This window comes from Nansenia antarctica (assembly GCF_963989245.1).
Source record: "Nansenia antarctica genome assembly, chromosome: 12".
Classification (NCBI taxonomy): Eukaryota; Metazoa; Chordata; class Actinopteri; order Argentiniformes; family Microstomatidae; genus Nansenia; species Nansenia antarctica.
This window is the reverse complement of record NC_137682.1, coordinates 4,879,650-4,901,676: the sequence shown is the minus strand read 5'-3', so window position 1 is coordinate 4,901,676 and position 22,027 is coordinate 4,879,650. Positions and strand designations below refer to the sequence as shown.

The following is a 22,027-nucleotide window of genomic DNA, read 5'->3' as shown; positions in this document are numbered from 1 at the left end:
GAGTTGTTTAAATAGCCATTAACTAACTAGCCCCATGAACAAAAGAACAATGTGACATTGTGGCCAAATCACCTTGAATAAATGTTGACCACTCCCATTGTTCATTTGTTAGTGGCAGCTAAAATTAGCTTTAGTTAGTAATTACGTTACTTTAGTAACTTTAGTTCGTTTCTCCTGGCCCATAGATTACTACTCAAGGTAGGGAACGATCTGACTATAAGGTGTACAATTGTGAACTATCCCTTTAAGGAAAAATCCAATAAAATTCTGATGCATATAAAACAAAAACCCAATGAATATTGTAACAAAATATTAATTGCCAGGGACCAAACAACAATGTAACAATGTAATATACACAATATAAAGAGTAATAAACCTCCCTGTTGTATGACAATAGTGCCAAAGAATGTGAGGTAAGCCAAGGCATTATAACAGTAGAATGAGTGATCGTTTATAAAGGTTTGCACTTCACTGCTTAAGTTGCACAATAACTTTAGCAATGCTTTTGAATAGACCAGTTTAAGATGATAAGTTCCAATATCATGTAACCTTCGTTTGAAAACTGAATGTCAGTCATGTAAGGCAGAAACCGGTATCACAGTGATTCGTTAAGATTTAATTTCGATCTGATTTGCATCAAAAAACCAGCTACCAAAAGTGACATAGTACAGCTGAAATGTGATTTCATGCATAAAGGTGTTACTGATAACATGGCAAAGTGACACTATAAAGCAATTTTTTACGGTCTAGAAACATAGTTGTTAGTCATAATCCAAATGTAGAAAAGACATAATTTGTCTGCCCTGACAAACTATAAACTAAAAGGGAGGCTTAGCACTCCAAACTAAAACCAAGCAACTATAAACATGACTAGGGTGAGTGAATAACAGAGCAGTTTAACAGCATTGATGAAAATGTGATCGGTAGGAAGAGGGCTTTATGGTCACACAAAAGCAAAATGGTAATTACAAGACACAGGTGGTGATGCTAATCTATGATGGTTCGTAGGATGAAAGTAAACAGTACTGCAGACATGGTTTCAATCAGTAAACACATTTAAATAGCTGGCCAGACCCATGTAGCTAGTGTTGGAGACCTCTACACATTTTAATCTTTACAAAATCCAAAGCATACAAAACAAGGCCAGTAGGGAGTATGTTCACATGTTAAAAAAATAAAACAATTCAAATCAAAATAGACAAAAGGATGCATGGGTCAGCACAGACTGGTCGTAAGACCCTAAGCAGATATGACAAAAATGCTCTCTCTCCCTTTCTGAAGAGAGAAGCAAAAATGGGGCAACCATCTCTGGACCAACTCCTCCTTTTCTTAGCTTTCTGTAGCTCTTTAAAAGGGCAGCTGGTGAGGGAGATAGGAGTGCGGGATCAATACCTTGCACAGCTGGAGCTTTGGCTCCCACTCCCCCCCAAAATAGTGCTCTCCCCTTTGGACACAAGCCTTCAACCCCTCCGGGCCTGGGTTTTTCTCTAACACAGTCACATTGGCGGCGCTACCTACAGCCGGTCCATTCGAAACGCGTCCTCTGTAGCGGGGTCGGTGAGGACCATGTCAGGGTCATTGAGCATGTGCAGCCCGTCCAGCGTCAGCGGGTCTATCTTCAGCTCGTCCAATGGGAACGGAGAGTCTGTGTCAAAGCTGACGTCAGCAGACAGAGAGCTGGTCAACTCCTTGGAGAAGGTGGGCGGGGACTCTCCTGTCACTGAAGCATGAAGCAGGTAGAGAAAGCAAAAAGGTCACGTTGGTAGCGTCATACACCCCAGGTCCAGTAATTTCAAATCCAAACTGTTGAGTATATAGCTAAATTAAGACAACATGCTTCCTCTTTCCAATACTTATGGAGGGCACTGTAGGTAGTATAACATTATTAAACATCTCAAGAGGAAAATAGTAGGCAATAACTGACAGTACCAGGTAGAGAAGTGCATTAAGTCAAGATTTAGGCTATATAACAAAACAAAGATGACTTCATATACAGTGAACTCTATTCCTAGCCTTGTAAAGACTTAAGTGGAGCCACATGGTGTGGTTAGAACAGCACCTGTGAGAATGATGTTGGGGATGTTGCCATGGCTACTGTAACCCAGCTGTTGGGAGTCTTGCAGATTGCCATGACTACCCATCAGACCCATCATGGCTGCTTGGGAGTAGTTAAGAGTGGAGACCTGACCGTACAAAGTGTTCGAGCTGATGGCGCTTTCGATCATGTTGAACTGCTCCAGCTGTGGATCAGAGAAAACAAAAATATCACCATTACCATTCACTCATATGTTAAAGGTAGCAGATACTGTATATTCAACACAAAGAAAGTTCTAATTTCTCTTATTATTGAAAACAGGCATTTATATAATACCTATTATAATCTAAGAGCAAGAGGACTGCAAATGCATAATCTCCAGCAGTTCTGGACCGATTGTCGTTGTTTTGAGCTGCTATCCGGTATTCTAGTAGAGACTGACTGGGTTACTTTAGAGTGTCTTCCATTGTGTAGTTGGTGTGCTTGTGAGGCAACACAGTACTGTCCTTCATATAAGTTCATTTTCTTTTTTATTTATTATTGTGGGCTTGCTTGCTTCAGCAAGTCCAGCTATTGTTCTTCCTCATAGTTATTAGTGGGCTTGCTTCATTCATCCAGTCTAAATATTCTTCTTGCTCATACTACTATTATTCCAATTTGTCCACATGCTACTGCTCTTACAAGTGCACATGGAGGTCTATGGAAACCAAAAGATACACCACCACTGCCATTACACCTTTCAAGCTATTCACACCAATCCAACTGTAAAATGGGCAGAAACCTCCACAAAACGCTGGTTAAGTGATACAATCAAAGAATATCATGACAACTAAAATAACCCTCCCATCTCTCTCTCTCTCTCTCTCTCTCTCTCTCTCTCTCTCTCTCTCTCTCTCTCTCTCTAGCACCTAACCCTAACCCTAGTTTTCCCACATGTACCGTAACATATGGTGTCTTCAAAAAATCTTCAAAATAGCGATAAGTCCAATCGACTTGAAACTAGGTACATAGGAAGTGTGTACCGGTCCCTAACACGTTTGAGAAAGAAAAGTTCCCACGTCCCATGCATGCTACATGCAAATTAATCAGCACTATAATTAACGAAATATGAAAGTACGGCTATTTCTGACATATTTATGCAAATTAAAGTAAAACTTGGTGAGCATCAAGACAGTGGTATGACAGATCTGTACCAAATTCCAACATGATCGAATGAAAAACATGGCTGCCACATGACACTCAATATTCTGCATTTCCAGCTATTTTTAAATATTAAAAAAAAGATTAAAAAATCTTCTTTGTGAACCACAAGTCCGATTGCTGTGAAAAATGCTATGTAGTATGCTTGTACCAGTCCCTGCATAGTTTGGACAAAATCTTACTTCTAAAAATACATAGCTATATGCAAATTAATATGTACCACAAATGATGACATATTCAAATAGGGCTATGTCAGTCATTGTTAGTCTAATCCAGCATTTCTCAACCTTTTTTCAGTCAAGGCACCCTTTAAAAGTATGGAAAGGGTCACCGCAGTCTAAATTGTATTAAAAAACATACACTCTGCATCCCTCTGACAGCTAGCCAACGCACGCACGCATGCACGCATGCACCCACGCACGCACGCACGCAGGCACGCACACAAGCAGGCACGCAGGCACACACACACACACTCATGGTTAATGAGAGAGGGGAGGTTGCTTGCTGCTTAAAGATTAAAAGTATGTTGTTGTTTTCTGGAGCCTTTCTTTAAAAAAACCTTTCCATGCTAGTTCCACGTGCTTCACACAACACTCTCATAATGCATCACACAGTAATACATAAAACTAGACAGGGACAATTCCTGTGGAAATTGTGAAGTGTGCTTGCCCCTCACAGCCAGTAGGGGGCAGGTCAGTGGCCTCTGGGCCCCCCCCCCACCCCCCTGCACCTGGGCCACACCCCTGCACCTGGGCCACACCCCTGCACCTGGGCCACACCCCTGCACCTGGGCCACACCCCTGCACCTGGGCCACTCCCCTGCACCTGGGCCACACCCCTGCACCTGGGCCACACCCCTGCACCTGGGCCACACCCCTGCACCTGGGCCACACCCCTGCACCTGGGCCACACCCCTGCACCTGGGCCACTCCCCTGCACCTGGGCCACACCCCTGCACCTGGGCCACACCCCTGCACCTGGGCCACACCCCTGCACCTGGGCCACTCCCCTGCACCTGGGCCACACCCCTGCACCTGGGCCACACCCCTGCACCTGGGCCACACCCCTGCACCTGGGCCACACCCCTGCACCTGGGCCACTCCCCTGCACCTGGGCCACACCCCTGCACCTGGGCCACTCCCCTGCACCTGGGCCACACCCCTGCACCTGGGCCACACCCCTGCACCTGGGCCACACCCCTGCACCTGGGCCACTCCCCTGCACCTGGGCCACTCACCTGGGCCACACCCCTGCACCTGGGCCACTCCCCTGCACCTGGGCCACTCACCTGGGCCACACCCCTGCACCTGGGCCACTCCCCTGCACCTGGACCACTCACCTGGGCCACACCCCTGCACCTGGGCCACACCCCTGCACCTGGGCCACTCCCCTGCACCTGGGCCACTCCCCTGCACCTGGGCCACACCCCTGCACCTGGGCCACTCCCCTGCACCTGGGCCACACCCCTGCACCTGGGCCACTCCCCTGCACCTGGGCCACTCCCCTGCACCTGGGCCACTCCCCTGCACCTGGGCCACTCCCCTGCACCCCCCCGGCGAAGACCGCGTGTCTCTAGCTCACCCAGGGGCCGAGTTGTGGGATTCGTGTGTGTGTGTGTAACTAGTGCTAGCAATAATGATATTGATCGATTTAACATTAATAGAAATTATACATATTATTATATTTTTTTTTTAGTAAAGTTAAGTTATTTTTTCTGAGTGAGGCAGTCCCACTCATAGTTTTTCATTTTATTGGACAGATAAGACAGTGAAGAGAGACAGGAAAGTAAGGAGGAGAAGGGAGAGAGGGCATGTCAGCAGGGCATGGGCCGGAGTCGAACCCATGCCGACATGGGCATAATGTGTGCACTGTAGACCGCGGTGCTAGACCACTAGACCACCCCAGGCCACAGAAATGATACATATTATGAGATTACAAAACTGACAATTTGGTTGAATGATGATCCTTGCTCACCTGTTGGGAGAGAGCACTGGTCTGCCTGGATATGAGCTGCTGGTCATACAAGTCAGCAAAAACACTGCCCAATATGGAGGTGTGCTAGAACAAAAGCATATCACCTTTTTTTGTTAAAAACACTAGAATGATGTACGGGGATATACAACAGGATATAAGAAAAAGCATTGAAATATTTTTTTCACTGAACGATTTCACAATTCATAAGACATTTCTAATATCAATGGATTTTTTTTTTCTTCTGTCATTGAGTTCTGAGCAACACAGAAATCACTGCACACATCACAGAACAGTCCTCCCAACAAATATTTGCATAGCCTAGATAAAGCATGATACAGAACATGATACAGAGCAAGAATCATATTTTGCTAGCCCATCAATTAATTCACTGAGCCATCAACCTCAAGCTTGTCCATTAGTTGATCTAGTCATGGGAACCTCTTCTGATCCATTCTCACCTAATATTGAAAGGGGGATCTAGGATTGGTTAGTTCAAAATCAGAACCCAAAATATGAACTTGTTTTACTAACATTGTTTACAGTTGAATACTGTATACAGGGTATATATAGGAATCTTGAGGTTAATTTCAATACCTTTCTAAGACTTTTTAAAGACAATGTCAATATTTTTCCAGACCTCACCGCCACTTCGAGCTGTAACCGTTTACATCAGTGACACCTTTAACTTAACAGTTTTAGTTTGCAATAGACTAGACCACTATCATACAACAGAATTTCCAGTTCATCTTTGTTTTTTAATAAAAAATAATAAATTCACAAACTTTTACTAGAAGTGTTTAGGACTCAAACTCTTTGGACAGAGTCTAATTCATAAAAATACCTACATAAAATTCATCAAACACCTCATAAAATCGCGATAAGACTTAATACTTATTAAGGGTCTTGATTTTCCCAAAATGGATTTATCAACTTTTAATACTTTTCAAGACACCGCGGATACCCTGTGTATAGCTTCAAAACATGGTTAAAATGATCATTTTGATCTCACGGATGGTCAGTCCTTGCATCTATAGATCCATCTATCAACTTGAGGGTTGCATTCCTCCAGCCCCATCCTCCATCCCCCGTGGTGACCGCTCTGTTGTTGTTTGAATCTCAGATTGCCCCTTTAAATACGACTCAAAACAGATAGATTACATTTCCCTCTTGTTCCTCTGATGTTAAGCACAATTTGGGGTTTATTCTGCTGATCAAATATTATTTTAATTCATGATATTTACCTATTGATTCTTGAAGAATATGCCAAACGAACTTAGTACAACCGTCTTACTGTCATAACCCAAAATATATGGTTGTTTTATGTAAATAAACAATGTATATCTTAAAAATATGTTCTAAAACATCATGAATGAGGTTCTGATCCCCCCCACCCATCTGAATGATCAATACCACCCGCCTAAATGAGTACACCCGCCTAGATGAATGAAGTTGATGAAAGCTATCATCTCAGAGAATAATTACATTGGAGTTGTTTCTCACTTGATGAAAATAGAAATTATTTCTTAGGACGAAATAAGATTGTCGTTTTATTCATAACAGCCATCCTACAATAATGTAAACTGGTTGCAGGCAGGGATACACATTTTATAATTCACCCTGTGTATTCCTTCCCTCGATTACATTACATAATAACATACAATTATGTTATTTTAAAAATTATTCACAATCAGTAGCCTATGTTTCTGTCTCATATCTCAGTCATGAAGCCCCAGTTAATTCTCAAATTGACAGTTACATGGGAAATAACGCAGGTACTGTAGTTAAAGTCATTTGAAAATAAAATGAAATAATATAAAATCCCTTTTGTGCGTAATGCTCTTTTAACCCAAACATTAAATCATTCAGTAATTCTCTTTAAGTTCTACTTCTTTTAAATCCTTATTAAACCCAAATTAGTAATAGGATCATATTCACAGTCTGACTCAGTATGGCAGCCTTTGCTATGCCCCTCTTTGTTCAAAACCAAATTATCTGTGCTCATCCAAAAGCACTGCAGTGGGGAACAGAATAATAGAGGATGGACTGTCAACTGCAGCAAACAGTATATATCGCACTCTAGGTGAGCCAGGTTAGGGAAAGAATCGATGGGCAAAGCCAAAAGAAGCACACACACACACACACACGCACACACGCACGCACACACGCACACACAAACATTACAAGTAAGTACTGAGTGAAAGCTTTTCTGACTCTCCAAACAAGTAAGGGCTTGTGCAAGGTTTGTATACATACGGTAGATACTTATTGAACGTACAACTTAGAAACTCCTAGCTTACAGAGGCTTGTGTACGAATCTGAACAGACATAGGATGCTCGACGATCACTCAATTGTGCCTTACCACCACCCTAGCTAAACATTACAAATGAAGGAATAGGAGAGACTACGCTACGAGGCGACATGGGATGCAGATACAGAAGCAGGATGGGGGGGGGGGTCCAGTGACACAACGATGGGAGGGAGGGGGTGGGGGGGGCGAGTTGTTTGGGACACAAGAGCAGCCGAGAGAGGCAGCCAGGGGGGGGCGAAGTCGGCAACGAAACAGAACTACGATGGAGTAACAGTACACACAGTCGGCATGTTCGGTCACACGCCCTTACTTGAGGCGAGCCTCCGGGAGAAAAGCCTTGATTGGAGACCGGAGAGGTTGGAGACTGAACGGCCGAGGATTCAGCCCAACTGCGGTACTGTTGGAGGGAAGAGGCCTGATACAGGATAACACTCGGGTTAGACTCACTGGAGGAGTCGTATGGTGTGTGTCTAGTAGGCTAAGGGCAGCGACACACAAGGTATAGGGCTAATGTCTTTTGCAGTGCCAAAGTAGTTGTCGTATCTTGTATGTTGACTTGAACCATTATTATAGCCGTTTGAACGGGGTGATTTTCTTAACTGTGCAAAGTGGATCACAATTAACACTAAGATCAGATGACTCATGAAACTCGTCGGCTCTCTGGCTTCAGCGATCGTCAAATCTAGATGTTATACAAGTGACTCAAGTTTACACTACTCTCTCATCTCTCATCATCTCTATTGACAACATTCCACAAAACGCATATATTAATGTCAATAACATCTGTTACTTCAGCAATAGTTTTAGGCGACACAATTGCAGGTGGAAAAAGAAAAAGAAAAAAAAAAAAAAACTCTCAGCCTAACCCCAGTAAATTGTTGCCATGTCAACAGAGTTGCAGTTGATGATCAAATTATCAACACAACTGTCTTTACAAATCTATCCAAATTAAGTGGAGAACAGGTTCAGATTATTTCAGGTTCAGGTTTGTCTGGGGCACAACACAAGAAGAGAGATCTTTAGTAAGAGAGTAGTCATAAATGCTAAGCAAAGCCATATTTAGCATACTGTATATTCTGAATTCCAGAGCAAATTACCCAAATCAACTTCAACAGTAAGCGTAATTGTAGATAGATCAGCTGGCATGGAAGATAAACAGGACCACCACCATGTAGGCCTAAAGGCCGATTTAAAGTTCTGCGTCGAATTTACGTGCGTAGCTTACGTAGCCTACGTAAGGGGTCTCGCACTTTACACTTCTACGTAGGCCGCGCTGCAATTACACTGACACATCGCTAGGTGGCAGTGTGTTTTCTATGCCCCTGTGCTGTGCCTCTTCCGGTTAGGAACTCAACGGAGCTCAAAGCTCAAAGCGGCATAATAGCGATCTTTTTGTTGTTATGCTTGTTGTAAATAAAAGTTCTATGATGCATTGAAATGACATTAAACTAAGATAATACAAATTATCATAATTTTTCAAATCTTTATTAATAAGTAATTACAGAAAAAGTAAATGACATTTCTGTCATGGCTTCCGCATTTTGGCCTACGAGAGAGTCGGAATCTTGTCGGAATCATGTGCTACCAAGCGGACCAATCACAGAGCTTACTGACGTGTTCTTAAATTTTTGGAGATGTGCACGTCAACCCTCTCCGTAGGCAAGGCGGGCCGACGCGGGCCGACGCAAGGCTACGACGTCGATTTTACGCAGAAGTTTAAATCGGCCTTAATGCTGCATACACTAGTGAGTAGCTTTATTATCTAAAAGAGAAGCAACAGTGGTAGTAGTTTCCACATTATCTGTATGGGTCAAGAATTTACTAGCTGCAATTGTAATACATTGACAGATTAGATATAAAAATGTTAGTGGCAGGTAACCTAATGTGTCAACATTGTGCTACAGATAGGTATGGTCAATAGGCACTGTTCCTGTTAGGGTCTTATGGGGAATTAGGCCTCATGCAGCTGGCTGCTACAATAGGAATGATTAGCGTATGAAAACTAATGATAATATATAATAAAAAATCCCCACATGCTGTTCCAAAGGAGTGCCACTTCATAAGTTCTCAGGTAATACAAAAAGGTGAAAGGCATTCAAAAGAATTGCCTTCTCAGTCGTTATATTGATCATTCATTTTTGTGTATCATCTTCCTTCTTTCCCTCAAGCGCCTCTGATATCTGATATAGCCCCTTCTTTCTTCCCTTTGTCCATCATGCTTTTTTTTACGTGCATCTGAGTCCACTACACCCGTTTGATTTCAGAGTCCGCACTCCACAACCTCACAAATCTATAATACTGCAGCAAAAAAACAGCATACAGTATACAAATTTTTTTTTTTCTTCAAATTTTATCCCTTTTTCACCCAATTTGGTATCCAATTGAACCCAACCTAGCATCCAATTATCCCCTGCCTATTGCGTAGGATCCGCCGCACGACCCCGTGGCCGGCAGCCCCAGAGGAGATCGCCAGGCAGACTAGCTGACTGGCTCCTCGAGCCCAGCACCGTTATTCCGGCACCCCGGGGGCGCTGTTGCGCGACGGATCCTTGTCCGGAAAATAGTCCTATATCCCCCTTGGGAACGGCCGCTCAATATGCCGCTCCCTGTGAGCCCCGGCCATATCCGGGTCTGGCGAGACCGGGATTCGATCCCAGTCCCCGGTGGGCAGCTTGCACTAGAGGCTAATGCTTAGACCGCTGCGCCACCGCGGGGCTCATCATGCTTTTTTTTGTGCATCTGAGTCCACTACACTTTGATTTCAGAGTCCGCACTCCACAACCTCACACATCTATAATACTGCAGCAAAACAACAGCATACAGTATACTTGAAGAAGTCCATCTAACCTAGCACTAAAACAACACCACCACCATCATCTACCAGGAACAATGAATTGCATTGGGCTGCATGATATAGTGCAAGGCTAGAGATATGTCTGAGTAGTAGGGGAGGTTTCAAGAAGGTGAAACTCACCGAATTCATGTCCATGCCCACAGAGGTCTGTGTCAGGCTGCCGGGGGTGGTTTGGCCCAGTGTGGAGGAGGTAGTGTTGAGTGGGGATGGGAGCTGGACCAGTCTGGCCAGGCCCGGAGCTGCGGTCTGCTGCTGTAGGCCGCTGACCACCTGACCGGTCTGTGTCTGGGAGGAGGACTGGCTGAAGAACACGTACTGGGAGAGCTGCTGCTCCAGCGTCATGGCGTCTATGGCGTCTATGGTCACCTCCTGAGACAGAGAGAACTAATCAATACTAGCAGTAACAGTTACCAACCTATCTATATGTTGTGGTTTCAGTCTGTACATACGATTCTTTTATATTGTGTTTTTTGTGGGATCACATACGTAGTCATTAAGTGCAATCAAACAAGGAGGGCCAAACCACTGCATAATACTTTACAAATAATTACTATAGAATGTATAAGAATTTTATCCTTTCTAGATACAACATGGAAGAGACAGGACATGCCATTTGCTAAAATTGAATTTGAATGACAAAATTGAGCCTGATTGTTTTTTTGTTTGTTGTTTGTTTCTGTTGTAAACCTACGCTGCTGTAACTGTAGTGTGTGAATGGGGACAAATAAGCCTTGCTTCCTCCTATTCCCTTTCGGACAGCTTAACCATGTGGATTTTTATTTTATTATTTTCATTTGTATTCCAATGTACTTGGACTGTTGTTCGAAATAAACTGAACGAACTAACTAACTAATTACTGTAGGTCAAATACACTCACATACTGTAAGTGGAATAAAGTGTACAGTATGCATTACCTGGGAAAGGTTGTGGGGTGGCGACAGGGTTGGGGAGAGCTGCTGCAGGGGTTGGTGTTGGTGGTGGGGGTCTGCGTTGAAGAGGAGGGGGACCATGGTGTCCTGCATGGGCTGCATGTTCATGGTTACTATGGGCTGTGAGGTGGTCACTCCTACAGGCACCCAAAACAGCAAATAAGTCCTTTAAAACCTCCCAAGCAGTTCAGTACAGTTCCACTGTTTCGTGGGAAGATTGATAAAGAGTTTAGGATTCCACTAATTGGGCCTCTACATAAACCAAGTAAGGTTATAACCACTTAACATCACCAAAATGCTCAGCCATTAGATATATAATTAGAAATTGGCAAAATGTATGTTGGCAAAAAAAATCCATGACAATAACACAATCCTACCTTGGGTCTTGGGACCATTTGGAGCCAACACTGTGGCCCATACAAATTAAAAATCTCAAACTGAGTTTGCTGTCTATCTGTTACGGTACATGTGGGAATACGGTACATGTGGGAAAACTAGGGTTAGGGTTAGGTGCTAGGGTGCTACAGTTAGGGTTAGGTGCTAGGGTTAGCACCTAACCCTAACCCTAGTTTTCCCACATGTACCGTATTCCCACATGTACCGTAACATATCTACTGCTATGGTATGGTTGGGTGGAAGTGGTCACCTTGGTTGGCAGAACTAAGGCCCATGTGCGTGTGGGTGGTGGCCAGGTTGCCCGTGCTGTTGGAGGCGCTGAGGGTGGAGGCTGTGTCGTCAGGGTCCAGGGGGCTGGGCAGCGGAGGGGGGAACTGGATGTTGGTCAGGTCAGGTAGCGAGCCCCCTGTGTTGTGGGCCCCTGGGATCAGGGAAGTGGTCAGCTCCTGGTCTGGGGAAGGAAATATGCTGCAAACAGAAAAAGGAGAAGGCTCTACTAATTGATCACAGAACATATCATTATGTACACAAATCTGTGACATCCCAAAATAAAAGCTTTTTGTTTTGTTCTTCCTCACCAAATTGAAATACAGAAGCACACCACTAAGGCAGCCATAATCTTTTAACTGTTGTATTTGGTCAATTTATTATTATTTTATTAAGACTAAATTAGACGCTCGAACAAAGTTCTACTGAAGCAGAGGAGATCAGATGTCACAGTCTACTCACTTGATCCCAGGCACTTTGGACCTAGATGAAACATTCTGAGGGAATATAGAAATGATACAATTAGAACAGAAGGGTGCATAACAATGTATTAGAGGTGCAGCCTCTCATAGAACTATACTTCACCTTTTTGCCATCCCAGATCTGTTCTTGTCCATCTTTGTCCACATTTGATTCGGATTCGTCTGACACTGGTGCAGTTAGCAGGAGCACTGGAGAGGAGGAGGAGGAGGAGGAGGATGAGAAGGAAAGAGAGAGAAACCACTCAAATGAGTCACATGTTCATCACAATTAGTTGAAATTACCGTAGTCCCATAAGAATTGAGGCAAAGGAAAGAGATCCAATGTTTTTTCTCGCCACTAGTCACTATTTGCTATTGTTTCACTGACCAGGGATGGGGGGTTGTTGAGAAGCAAGAGCAGCACATCTAACTTTACCCTCAAGGTCTTGCATATTCATTTGTGTCGAGACTAGTAACCACAGGGCCAACTCTCACCTGAAACATTCAGGTTGCCAGGTATACCAAGTGACAAAAAACTAGTGGTGGTGGGGTAGTGGTGGTCTAGTGGATAGTGAGTTGGACTGGTGATCAGAAGGTTGTGAGTTGAAATCTCGCCTGAAACCACACCACTACTAGTGTGCCCTTGAGTAAGGCACTTAGCCCTCAGTTACTCCAGGGTGAATGTCCCTGTAATTCGTAATTGTAAATCGCTTTGGATTGAAAGCGTCTGCTAAATGGCAAAATTAAAATAAAATAAAACAATTTTCGGTCTTGTATGTGCAAGAAATGTCTCTGCAATGTCTCCCTGTAATGATTACTCAAGCCTTGCTGAAATGGAGCACGGAAAGGAAACTGAACCTCGTTTAAGCTGCAGTTCCTGTGACCCTCCAGCGAATGCGTCTTGTAGGAGGTGAGTGTTCAAAGTGCTCTGATGGAGTGCTGAGTCTGAGTTAGCCCTAAAGCATAAGGAAAAATAGACTCAATGCTGGTTGACCATGGGGGGTATTCGATCAACATCGCTAAATTAAAATGGCTTATTTTCTGTCTTGCCCAGATGTATCAACAGCAATAACAAACACAAAATTCATCCATTCCTCTGTTCTTAACTTGCTTCTGCAAAGTATAAACATGTTCATCAAAATCTACTATTGACAACAGTAGAGCTGGAGTTTCTTACCTCCTCCAATTGGTTTCAGGTGGGGGCGACAGATACACTGAGCCATACGGACAGCTATCAATGTGCGGGCCAACATTAAGGAAGGAAAAACCTGGTAGCATGCATTGAATGCAGCTGAAGTCAATGGATGTGAGAAACTGCAGTGCATTATAGTTATTATAGTAGTACTATTTGGTACTGCAAATAGTTTATGGTTTTAATGTATCCCAAAGAAAACATAATCGAATAAAGTACGTACTTGAATTATTAGGTAATTAATTGCCACTGTCAAATAGCAGCCTATACAAAATTCCAGGTAATAGCAGATGGTAAAATAAAGCATTCACTGTTGGTATCAAATGCAGTAAAGCTAGTTCGTGACGTTAGAATTATAAGGTTCTATCTCCATTTTTGTCAAAACATAGTTTTTTACATAATCTGATCCATTGGGTGTTTATTAATGCCTGTGTGGTGTTATTTTTTTAAATGTTGAAATTTTTGAGTTAGTGATTCATAAAACACAAAGGTTCCATCTCACAAAACATAATGGAATGTAAAAACTTTGACGCTCAATATCTCTGAACTGCCCTAAACGGAGATAGAACCTAAGAATTCGAAGCTCACGAGTTATCAAATGAAATAAATCTACTTAAGTGGAGTGCACTTAACTAGCAGGAAAGGATATCAGGCGGACATGTTTGTCCACAGACAGAGGTCTTCGATGTGGGGATGTGAGGCGGTTCCTGTCCCGGTAAACTCTGTCCACCAATCCGTGGTGCCGGGTGGTTCTGCTTGTGTCAAGCCCTGAACTTTCAAACGGAGTCTGCACAGAATTGTTTACCTTAAACTTTTTTTTATTTTATTTTTTACGTTTTTATATTTTATAAGTTTAACATATTAGGGTAAGACTCATGAGTGCCAAACAGAGTCCAAAGGAACAGCATTTACCTGAAAGGGTAGGTCAATGTCGCCGTTTGCAATCTGGTTGACATTTGGCAATGATCCACCGTAGTACTGTCCACGGTGTTGTCCCAACTGTAAATATTGGCTCTTCTGCATCTGTAACTGTATAAATGGGGTATGAAGTAGCACAGAATAAAGATAGACATTATGTACAGTATGAAACACTGAAAAAGCAATCAAATAAAAAGAATAGCACAAAACTGGCTGTTCTGGAGGGAACGACAGGCCAACACTTTTCTTGTTTGACAAAGTGTAACCCCTTAAAACACACTGCAAGTATCAACCTCAGCAGCGTGTGTGTGCGTTTCATTTCAGCGCTCCCATGTTAACGGGGTTAGAGCAGCCATACAGTGCGTGTGAGGCACACGTCTTAAGCGTGTCTCACGTTATCTACCTTTATTGTGTTGACAAAGGATTACATGTTACACTTTTGGGATCAGAGAGTACGGTAAGCAGGACATGTAAGGTTTTGTAAATACTACAATACCCCGAGAATCTAGAGTAGACAGGTGAATCTCCAACTACAGGGCTATTTCTGTCAATCTGGGGAATGTGAATAACAGCATAATGCAAGAGTGTGGATTTGACATGCAATCTGATGTGAAAGGGACTCAAGAGTTCATTGTGTAAACTGAAACTGAACAATATAGGTCAACTTTATCAATATGCTGCTTGTGGGGTTTTTCCCCTCAATATTTGGACCACAAGCAATCCATGAAGTGCACAAGACACTTATGTGTGAAATAAGTGAATTCCCAACTGCTAAGAACTGCCAAGTACGTATGCATTTATGACATAACATCCATCAAAATAAATGAATAACACCTACACTAAAATAGACAACCCAATGCTGATGTTATAAGCAGGATAGTAGCTTGATTTCTTCAACGTTGATGAACGTTGAACGTTGATGATGGAATTCCCAGTCAGGCACTTCAACTAAACGTCTATGAAGCATCCCCCTTGCAACATGTTATTGCTGTATCCATAAATACATTGACATAGATCTCGATAGTGGTTTTACAGGCCTGCTGGTTGCGGCGTGTGTGAGTTATCATATCATCTAGAGGGGGGGGGGGGGTTGTCTCATCACTGATGTGAAGCTGTCAATCATATGTACACCGACCATACACCTGCCCAGTTTCACAATAAACGCACAAGCTCAAATCTTTCCCTGCCCTAGACTATTTCACATTTGATTTAAAGGTTCTTACAATTCATAGAATATAAAACATTGCTTGTCCAATGCAACAATAATGCACAGAAATTGTCGCTCATCTGATCTGACGCGTCCTGGGGGGTATTCCATCAACGTCACCAAAGGAAAATCCAGTCTTTTTTAAAATAAGTCTCGCGAAACTTCTAATATGATCAAAATAAGCCTGGATTTTCCTTTAGCGACGTTGATGGTACACCCTCCTGGATCTTGATCTTGAGCACTAGCACACACACACACACACACACACACACACACACACACACACACACACACACACACACACACACACACACACACACACGCACACAAATCAAGTCTATTTTGATGCGTGCTGTCAATCACGCACGCACGCCCCATTATAAGATTGCTGTTTGCTTTTCACTAGGAGCTGTATGTATTGTGCAACTTTAAGACGGCGAGCCTCGTGACAGACAGCTCACCATTCTAATAGAATAAGTACATATACGTATTTCTTCATTAGGGCTATTCGTTAACCATTTAGAAACGAGAGTCCTTGTTGACACTGAGTGAGTGGCTGTTTATTATTGTTGTTTATCTCTCTGGGGGGCAAAGCTACGCGCATTATTATTTCATAATGCATATTTGGATTTGACAGCTTTGCTGGAAACAAACAAACGGCCAAACGCGGTTAGAACAAGATTCAAGATTCAAGATCAATTCTCATTTGACAGGCTTTGTGCAGTTCATGAATACGTTATCCACATTAAAAACACACATAGGTCACATACATACAATAAAAACAGACAGATATAACAGTGTTTATAAACAATCAGAGACGCACTTACCCTGGCCGCCCGGGTAATGCTCAGATCCTTCATCACCTCCTCGAAGGCCGCCGTCTCCTCTGCCTGTTTCTGGTTATGCAGAGCGATCTTCTCGCTGAATTTCCGCGGATTGTTGCCCGATGTCGCCATGTTCATGTTCGCTCCTCCGCTTTCCCTCAGTGAGACGTTGTTGCGTGCCCACGTCCTCCTCCGTTGCGCTGGCGTGGGCGTAGTTAACCCGCGCACATCTGGAACACAGCCCGCATTCTCCACCTTTTTCTCCAGGGATGGGTACAGTCAGACGAGGCAGGGTAGGCAGTGCCTCACCCAGGCATTTAAGAAAGAAAAAGAATATCAGTCTTTTAAACATATTTTTTAATTGTTTTTTTATCTAAAAAAAAAAAAAAAAAATATTTATTTTACTCATTATTCTTAACTTTAATGTGTTAAAATGTTGTTAAAATAAAAATAAATGATGCAAAATGTGTTATTTAAAAAATGTAATGCATGCCCTGGCAGCAGGAGAGTTTGCTCCCAATACTACAGTAGACTCGTTTTCACCCTACTTGCTGTTTCAAAAATGTTTTTAAGGTTCATCATCACACTACTCAAACGTGTTGTGTAAGGACAATTAGAACAACAGATATGTTTTATTATAGGCCTACTCCTAGATAACATGTTTGCCAGTTGTATAGTAGTGTGTGCATTTCAGTAGCCTTGTCTTGTGTGACTATAGGCTATCACTAGAAATATAACAAATATATATCTCTTTGTTTCAGAATGAATTAATATGTTAATTTTAAAGGAGTAAAAACTCCTCAAGAATGCAACCCTGAGACCGGTACATGTGGGAATACGGTACATGTGGGAAAACTAGGGTTAGGGTTAGGTGCTAGGGTGACTTGGTACATGCTGGCATGTCTAACCCTAACCCTAACCTTAACCCTAACCCTAACTCTACCCCTAATCCTAACCCTAACCGTAGCACCCTAGCACCTAACCCTAACCCTAGTTTTCCCACATGTACCGTATTCCCACATGTACCGTAACATATACACTGAAAGTGCCTCTGTGTGTTGTTGTTGCATGCCTGTTCTTGTCTAGTGTGTGTGGCCATTGACCAGACTTACTCAATAGAGTGAATGGGAAGATGTGCACTGTCTGTAAACCACATCAGTAACACAGGTTTAAAGCCACTAATACTACTGGCTCAAAAAGTCTCAAGGTTTTCTTTTTTATCCTGCAGATGCTCCAAGGCCAAAGATTTGGTTTTTGAGCCACAGGCCTAAAGCAAAGCACAATGAGACAATAATGCTGTTTCACCCGCCATTCAGAGTACTGAAAATAAATTGGCTGTTAAGTAACCAAGGAAACCATTGGGAAAGATGGGGGATACCAGAGCGAATGGGAGGAGTGTGGGATTAGGCTGTTATTGGCGACTAAGATTTGGGAAAATCCTTGAAATTCAGCTTGCTGAGTGAAAAGGCGCAACATGGAGAAAGGATCTCATCATCTTAATGGATAACGGTGTCCTGCTTTTCAGGTATTGTTTCTTCTTCTTCTTCTTCTTCGGCGTATGGGTTGTTGTTTCCTCTCCACTCCACCAGGCTCGGGGCCGAGGGGCTACCCTTTTACCACCCCGAGGCCTGGTTGAGGGGCTACCCTTTTACCACCCCGAGGCCTGGTTGAGCAGAGGGGCTACCCTTTTACCATCCCGAGGCCTGGTTGAGGGGCTACCCTTTTACCACCCCGAGACCTGGTTGAGGGGCTACCCTTTTACCACCCCGAGGCCTGGTTGAGGGGCTACCCTTTTACCACCCCGAGGCCTGGTTGAGGGGCTACCCTTTTACCACCCCGAGGCCTGGTTGAGGGGCTACCCTTTTACCACCCCGAGGCCTGGTTGAGGGGCTACCCTTTTACCACCCCGAGACCTGGTTGAGGGGCTCACCCGGGCTATATTTCTGGACACCCCTCCAGAAGCCACGTCATCGTCTCGTCATCTAATACCGACAGACCATGCATCCCGTTGGGTGGGTGGTACACCGGGCAATCCAGGATAACATGGTCTGCGGTTTGGTCCTCTGCGCCACACTCGCACGACGCATTTGGGGCCAAGCCCCATCTGTGCATTGATGTGGTATTGTATTATTGAGGTATTGTTTATGTTCAACTTGTAATGTAAACATGAGAGCAGCAAGCATTTCAAAAGCATGAGATAGCAGACGTCCATGTGCAAAGGGTTTCTTTAGGATATCAGTTATGCTTGAGTGTTTTATGTTTTACTTCAAAGTTGTAGCACCCAGAATTCACCTGTCTTTATGTGTACCCTGTCTGATATCTTTCAAAGCATTTAGGCTAGCAAGAATTTTCACACAAAAGACATTACAGTAGATTAAGGTTATTGTTATGCTTAATTACAGGAATTTGACAAATGTATAAATTGATATGATAATGCTGCCACAGTTAACATTTCGTGACCTTAGAATTATAAGGTTCTATCTCCGTTTAGGGTAGTTGAGAGATATTGAGCGTCAAAGTTTTTACATTCCATTATGTTTTGTGAGATGGAACCTTTGTATTTTATTAATTACTAACTCAAAAATGTAAACATTTTAAAAATAACACCACACAGGCATTAATAAACCCCTAATGGATCAGATTATGTAAAAAACTCAATTTTAACAAAAACGGAGATAGAACCTTATAATTCTAACGTCACGATTTGTGTATGGATGGATAAACAGTGGTAGTAAATACATACAAATTGAGGTGGTTAAGCATAATAATGCTTATAATAATAATATATAATAATAATAATAACTATTATTTAAGATAATTTAATGTAAAGTTGTCAGCAGGGGGAGGTGCTGTATAAGAGCTGAAACACTTGACTTGAAAAAACACGACTGTTGAAACACTGGACTGTTGAAACACTGGACTTGTCTGTTACCTTAACAGTTCAGTAAAGGCTTCTGTGGTAAAGAAAGGTGTTTGTTTTGGAAGAGAATTGACAAAAGTGGAGAAATTAGTTCTTCCAGGTAGACATGTTGGTAATGCTTGCTTTGGAAACTGATTTTATGACTCTTTAGTTTCACATTTGAAATGTATCAATTCTATTGTAGACCGTTAATTTCAAAACTGGACTTTTGCAAGGCTGAGAATTGTGAATGACACAACAGTTAGCAGATCTGGATTACAGACCTGATGTTAGCCCACCTGTCTCTCCAGGTCATCTTTTATCTTTAAGACTTCTATCTGCAGTGTGATTCACCTGATGACGCAATTTACAGCAATGACCCATCTTGTAGCCTCACTATTCAGCCTGACACCCAGGAGGATGATGACCTTTATATAATGCCTGATGCTTTATAAGTATAGTGACAAAGATGTCTATTATCAGAGTCCCAATATCCCCCACCAACCTAGAATCATCATTTTATTGCAAAGGGCGAGGGGAAAACACTGTCTTACATTTATTTTCTACTTATGTAGGAAGTGTTAACCAATAGTTGCAATTGCAATCATTTAGGGTTTTCTTTTTGCTGTTGACGTACTTATCAAATCTTGAATGAGAATGTTCAATACACAAATCCAAATCCATATCCCTTTTTCTTCTTACACTTGGTGGTTACATTGCTGATAGCTTAAATTCTTAACTTCTGCTTTCTTGTATATTTATATACAATACCAAAGTCTGGTGCAAATTTCACTTGAATAGAATTGAATTTCCCCCTTTCTATGTGACCTTTATTTGAACAAAGTATACAATATTATATGTGTAAAGCAGTGGTCTTTATGGATTTTATAAACAAATATATATAAAATACATACAACAAACATTTAGGTTGAACTAACAGGTGTACCAGTGGGATTCAAAGGATGAACTTTATGTACTGTACTGTACTGTACTACAGTTTTCATTCATGTTTTAAAGGAGCCACATCGAAAGGAAGAAAATATCCTGATGACCTAGTTGCACTCTCCAGTTGTGGGATTGACTTTTCAGATTCATCACGTCTCAGTGAGTTCATCTCAAAGAGGGAGAGACGCTTAAACATGACATAATATTTCTCCCTGAATGGCCAAACACAACATCCGATGCCATCCACCCCAGTTTGCATAGTGACACTAACTTTTGATTCCATCCTAACTGTATACTTTGTTACCGAACCATTTACCATAAGAAGCCTGCAATATTTGTTATTTGTGTATGCCCAGAGATTGATTACCTATTCATATTCAGCCTTCCGGAGACACTTAGTATGCCACGCCCTTTATTAAAGCTACTCAATCAATGTAGCTCTCTACATAATGTGTATGCCACACTACCAATACTGTATAATATGTTTTGATGATTTGGAATACATATGGTTTGAAATACTGTATTATGGTTTGTGTTTTTACTGAAAATAATAATGTCTGTTCTTTCTCTTGTAGCTATGGTTTTATTTTTAAAAATCTCACAATTGACTGAAGAACACACACTGAAATACTGTTAGGTTAAGTTTCCAGCCCAACAGCTCAGTTCGCTTACAGGCCATCCCTCTGACCTGACCGTTCCCCCAGCCCGTCTGTCCACCATGGGGTTTAGAGCCTTCAGCCGCTCCGCCCCTCGCCTCTGGAACTCCTTCCCCCCCCGACATCAGGAACATTGATTAAATCTCCACATTCAAAACTCACCTCAAAACTCACTTGTTTACGCAGGCGTATCCCTGTTGATTTACTGTTCCCGTGTTGCTCTGCTGCTAGCTATGTATATACTGTATATTTCTCTGTATTTGAATTTTGTAACTGTTTTTTAAATTAGTTGTACGGCGACCTTGAGTGCCTTGAAAGGCGCCTCATAAAATAAATGTATTATTATTATTATTATTATTATTATTATTATTATTATTATTATCCCAACTCACCACTCCCAGCCCTGACTTGCTTTCCAGCACAACTTGCTGTTGGGTTGTTTTGTCAAATTCTTCTTCTCGGTTGAGTTGTTTGTTGGAAACCAATCAAATAAAGTAACTCACAAGTTGTTTATCTTCTGTTTGTCACACTGTGGGGGCGGCTGTGGAGCAGGAGGTAGAGTCGCCGTCTAATGATCGCAAGGTTGGCAGATCGGTGGTTCGAGCCCCGGCTGGCCACATGTCGAAGTGTCCTTGGGCAAGACACTGAACCCCAAATTGCTCCCAGTGAGCGGGCCGGCGCCTTGCATGGTAGCTTGCCGCCATTGGTGTGTGAATGTGTGTGTGAATGGGTGAATGAGAGGCCGTTGTAAAGCGCTTTGGATAAAGGCTCTATATAAGTGCAGCCCATTTACCATTAACACTGTAGATAAAAAAACGTATCACACAGTATCTCAGATCATGTTTGTTCTCCCTTTATTCCTCATAACTTATCTCAATAATATTGAATACTGATTATCTAGACATTACCTTTGATAATCTGAAATTAAATTGTATTTAGAGTAATCTATATGTAATCTATT

The 22,027-nt window shown here is 42.5% G+C and overlaps 1 protein-coding gene across 1 annotated transcript; it reads right to left on the bottom strand.

Moving 5' to 3' along the window:
• Positions 1-1,514: 1,514 nt before the first annotated feature.
• crtc1a (CREB regulated transcription coactivator 1a) lies at positions 1,515-16,704 on the bottom strand (the record flags this gene model as incomplete). The annotated part of the gene is made up of 14 exons (XM_080543373.1): positions 1,515-1,720; positions 2,060-2,240; positions 5,210-5,293; positions 7,829-7,933; positions 10,493-10,741; positions 11,287-11,438; positions 11,948-12,165; positions 12,427-12,461; positions 12,550-12,635; positions 13,284-13,381; positions 13,603-13,673; positions 14,276-14,392; positions 14,530-14,646; positions 16,570-16,704. The coding sequence occupies 14 exons, from the start codon at positions 16,702-16,704 to the stop codon at positions 1,515-1,517; spliced, it is 1,854 nt and encodes a 617-aa protein (XP_080399499.1).
• Between the last annotated feature and the right edge of the window lie 5,323 nt (positions 16,705-22,027).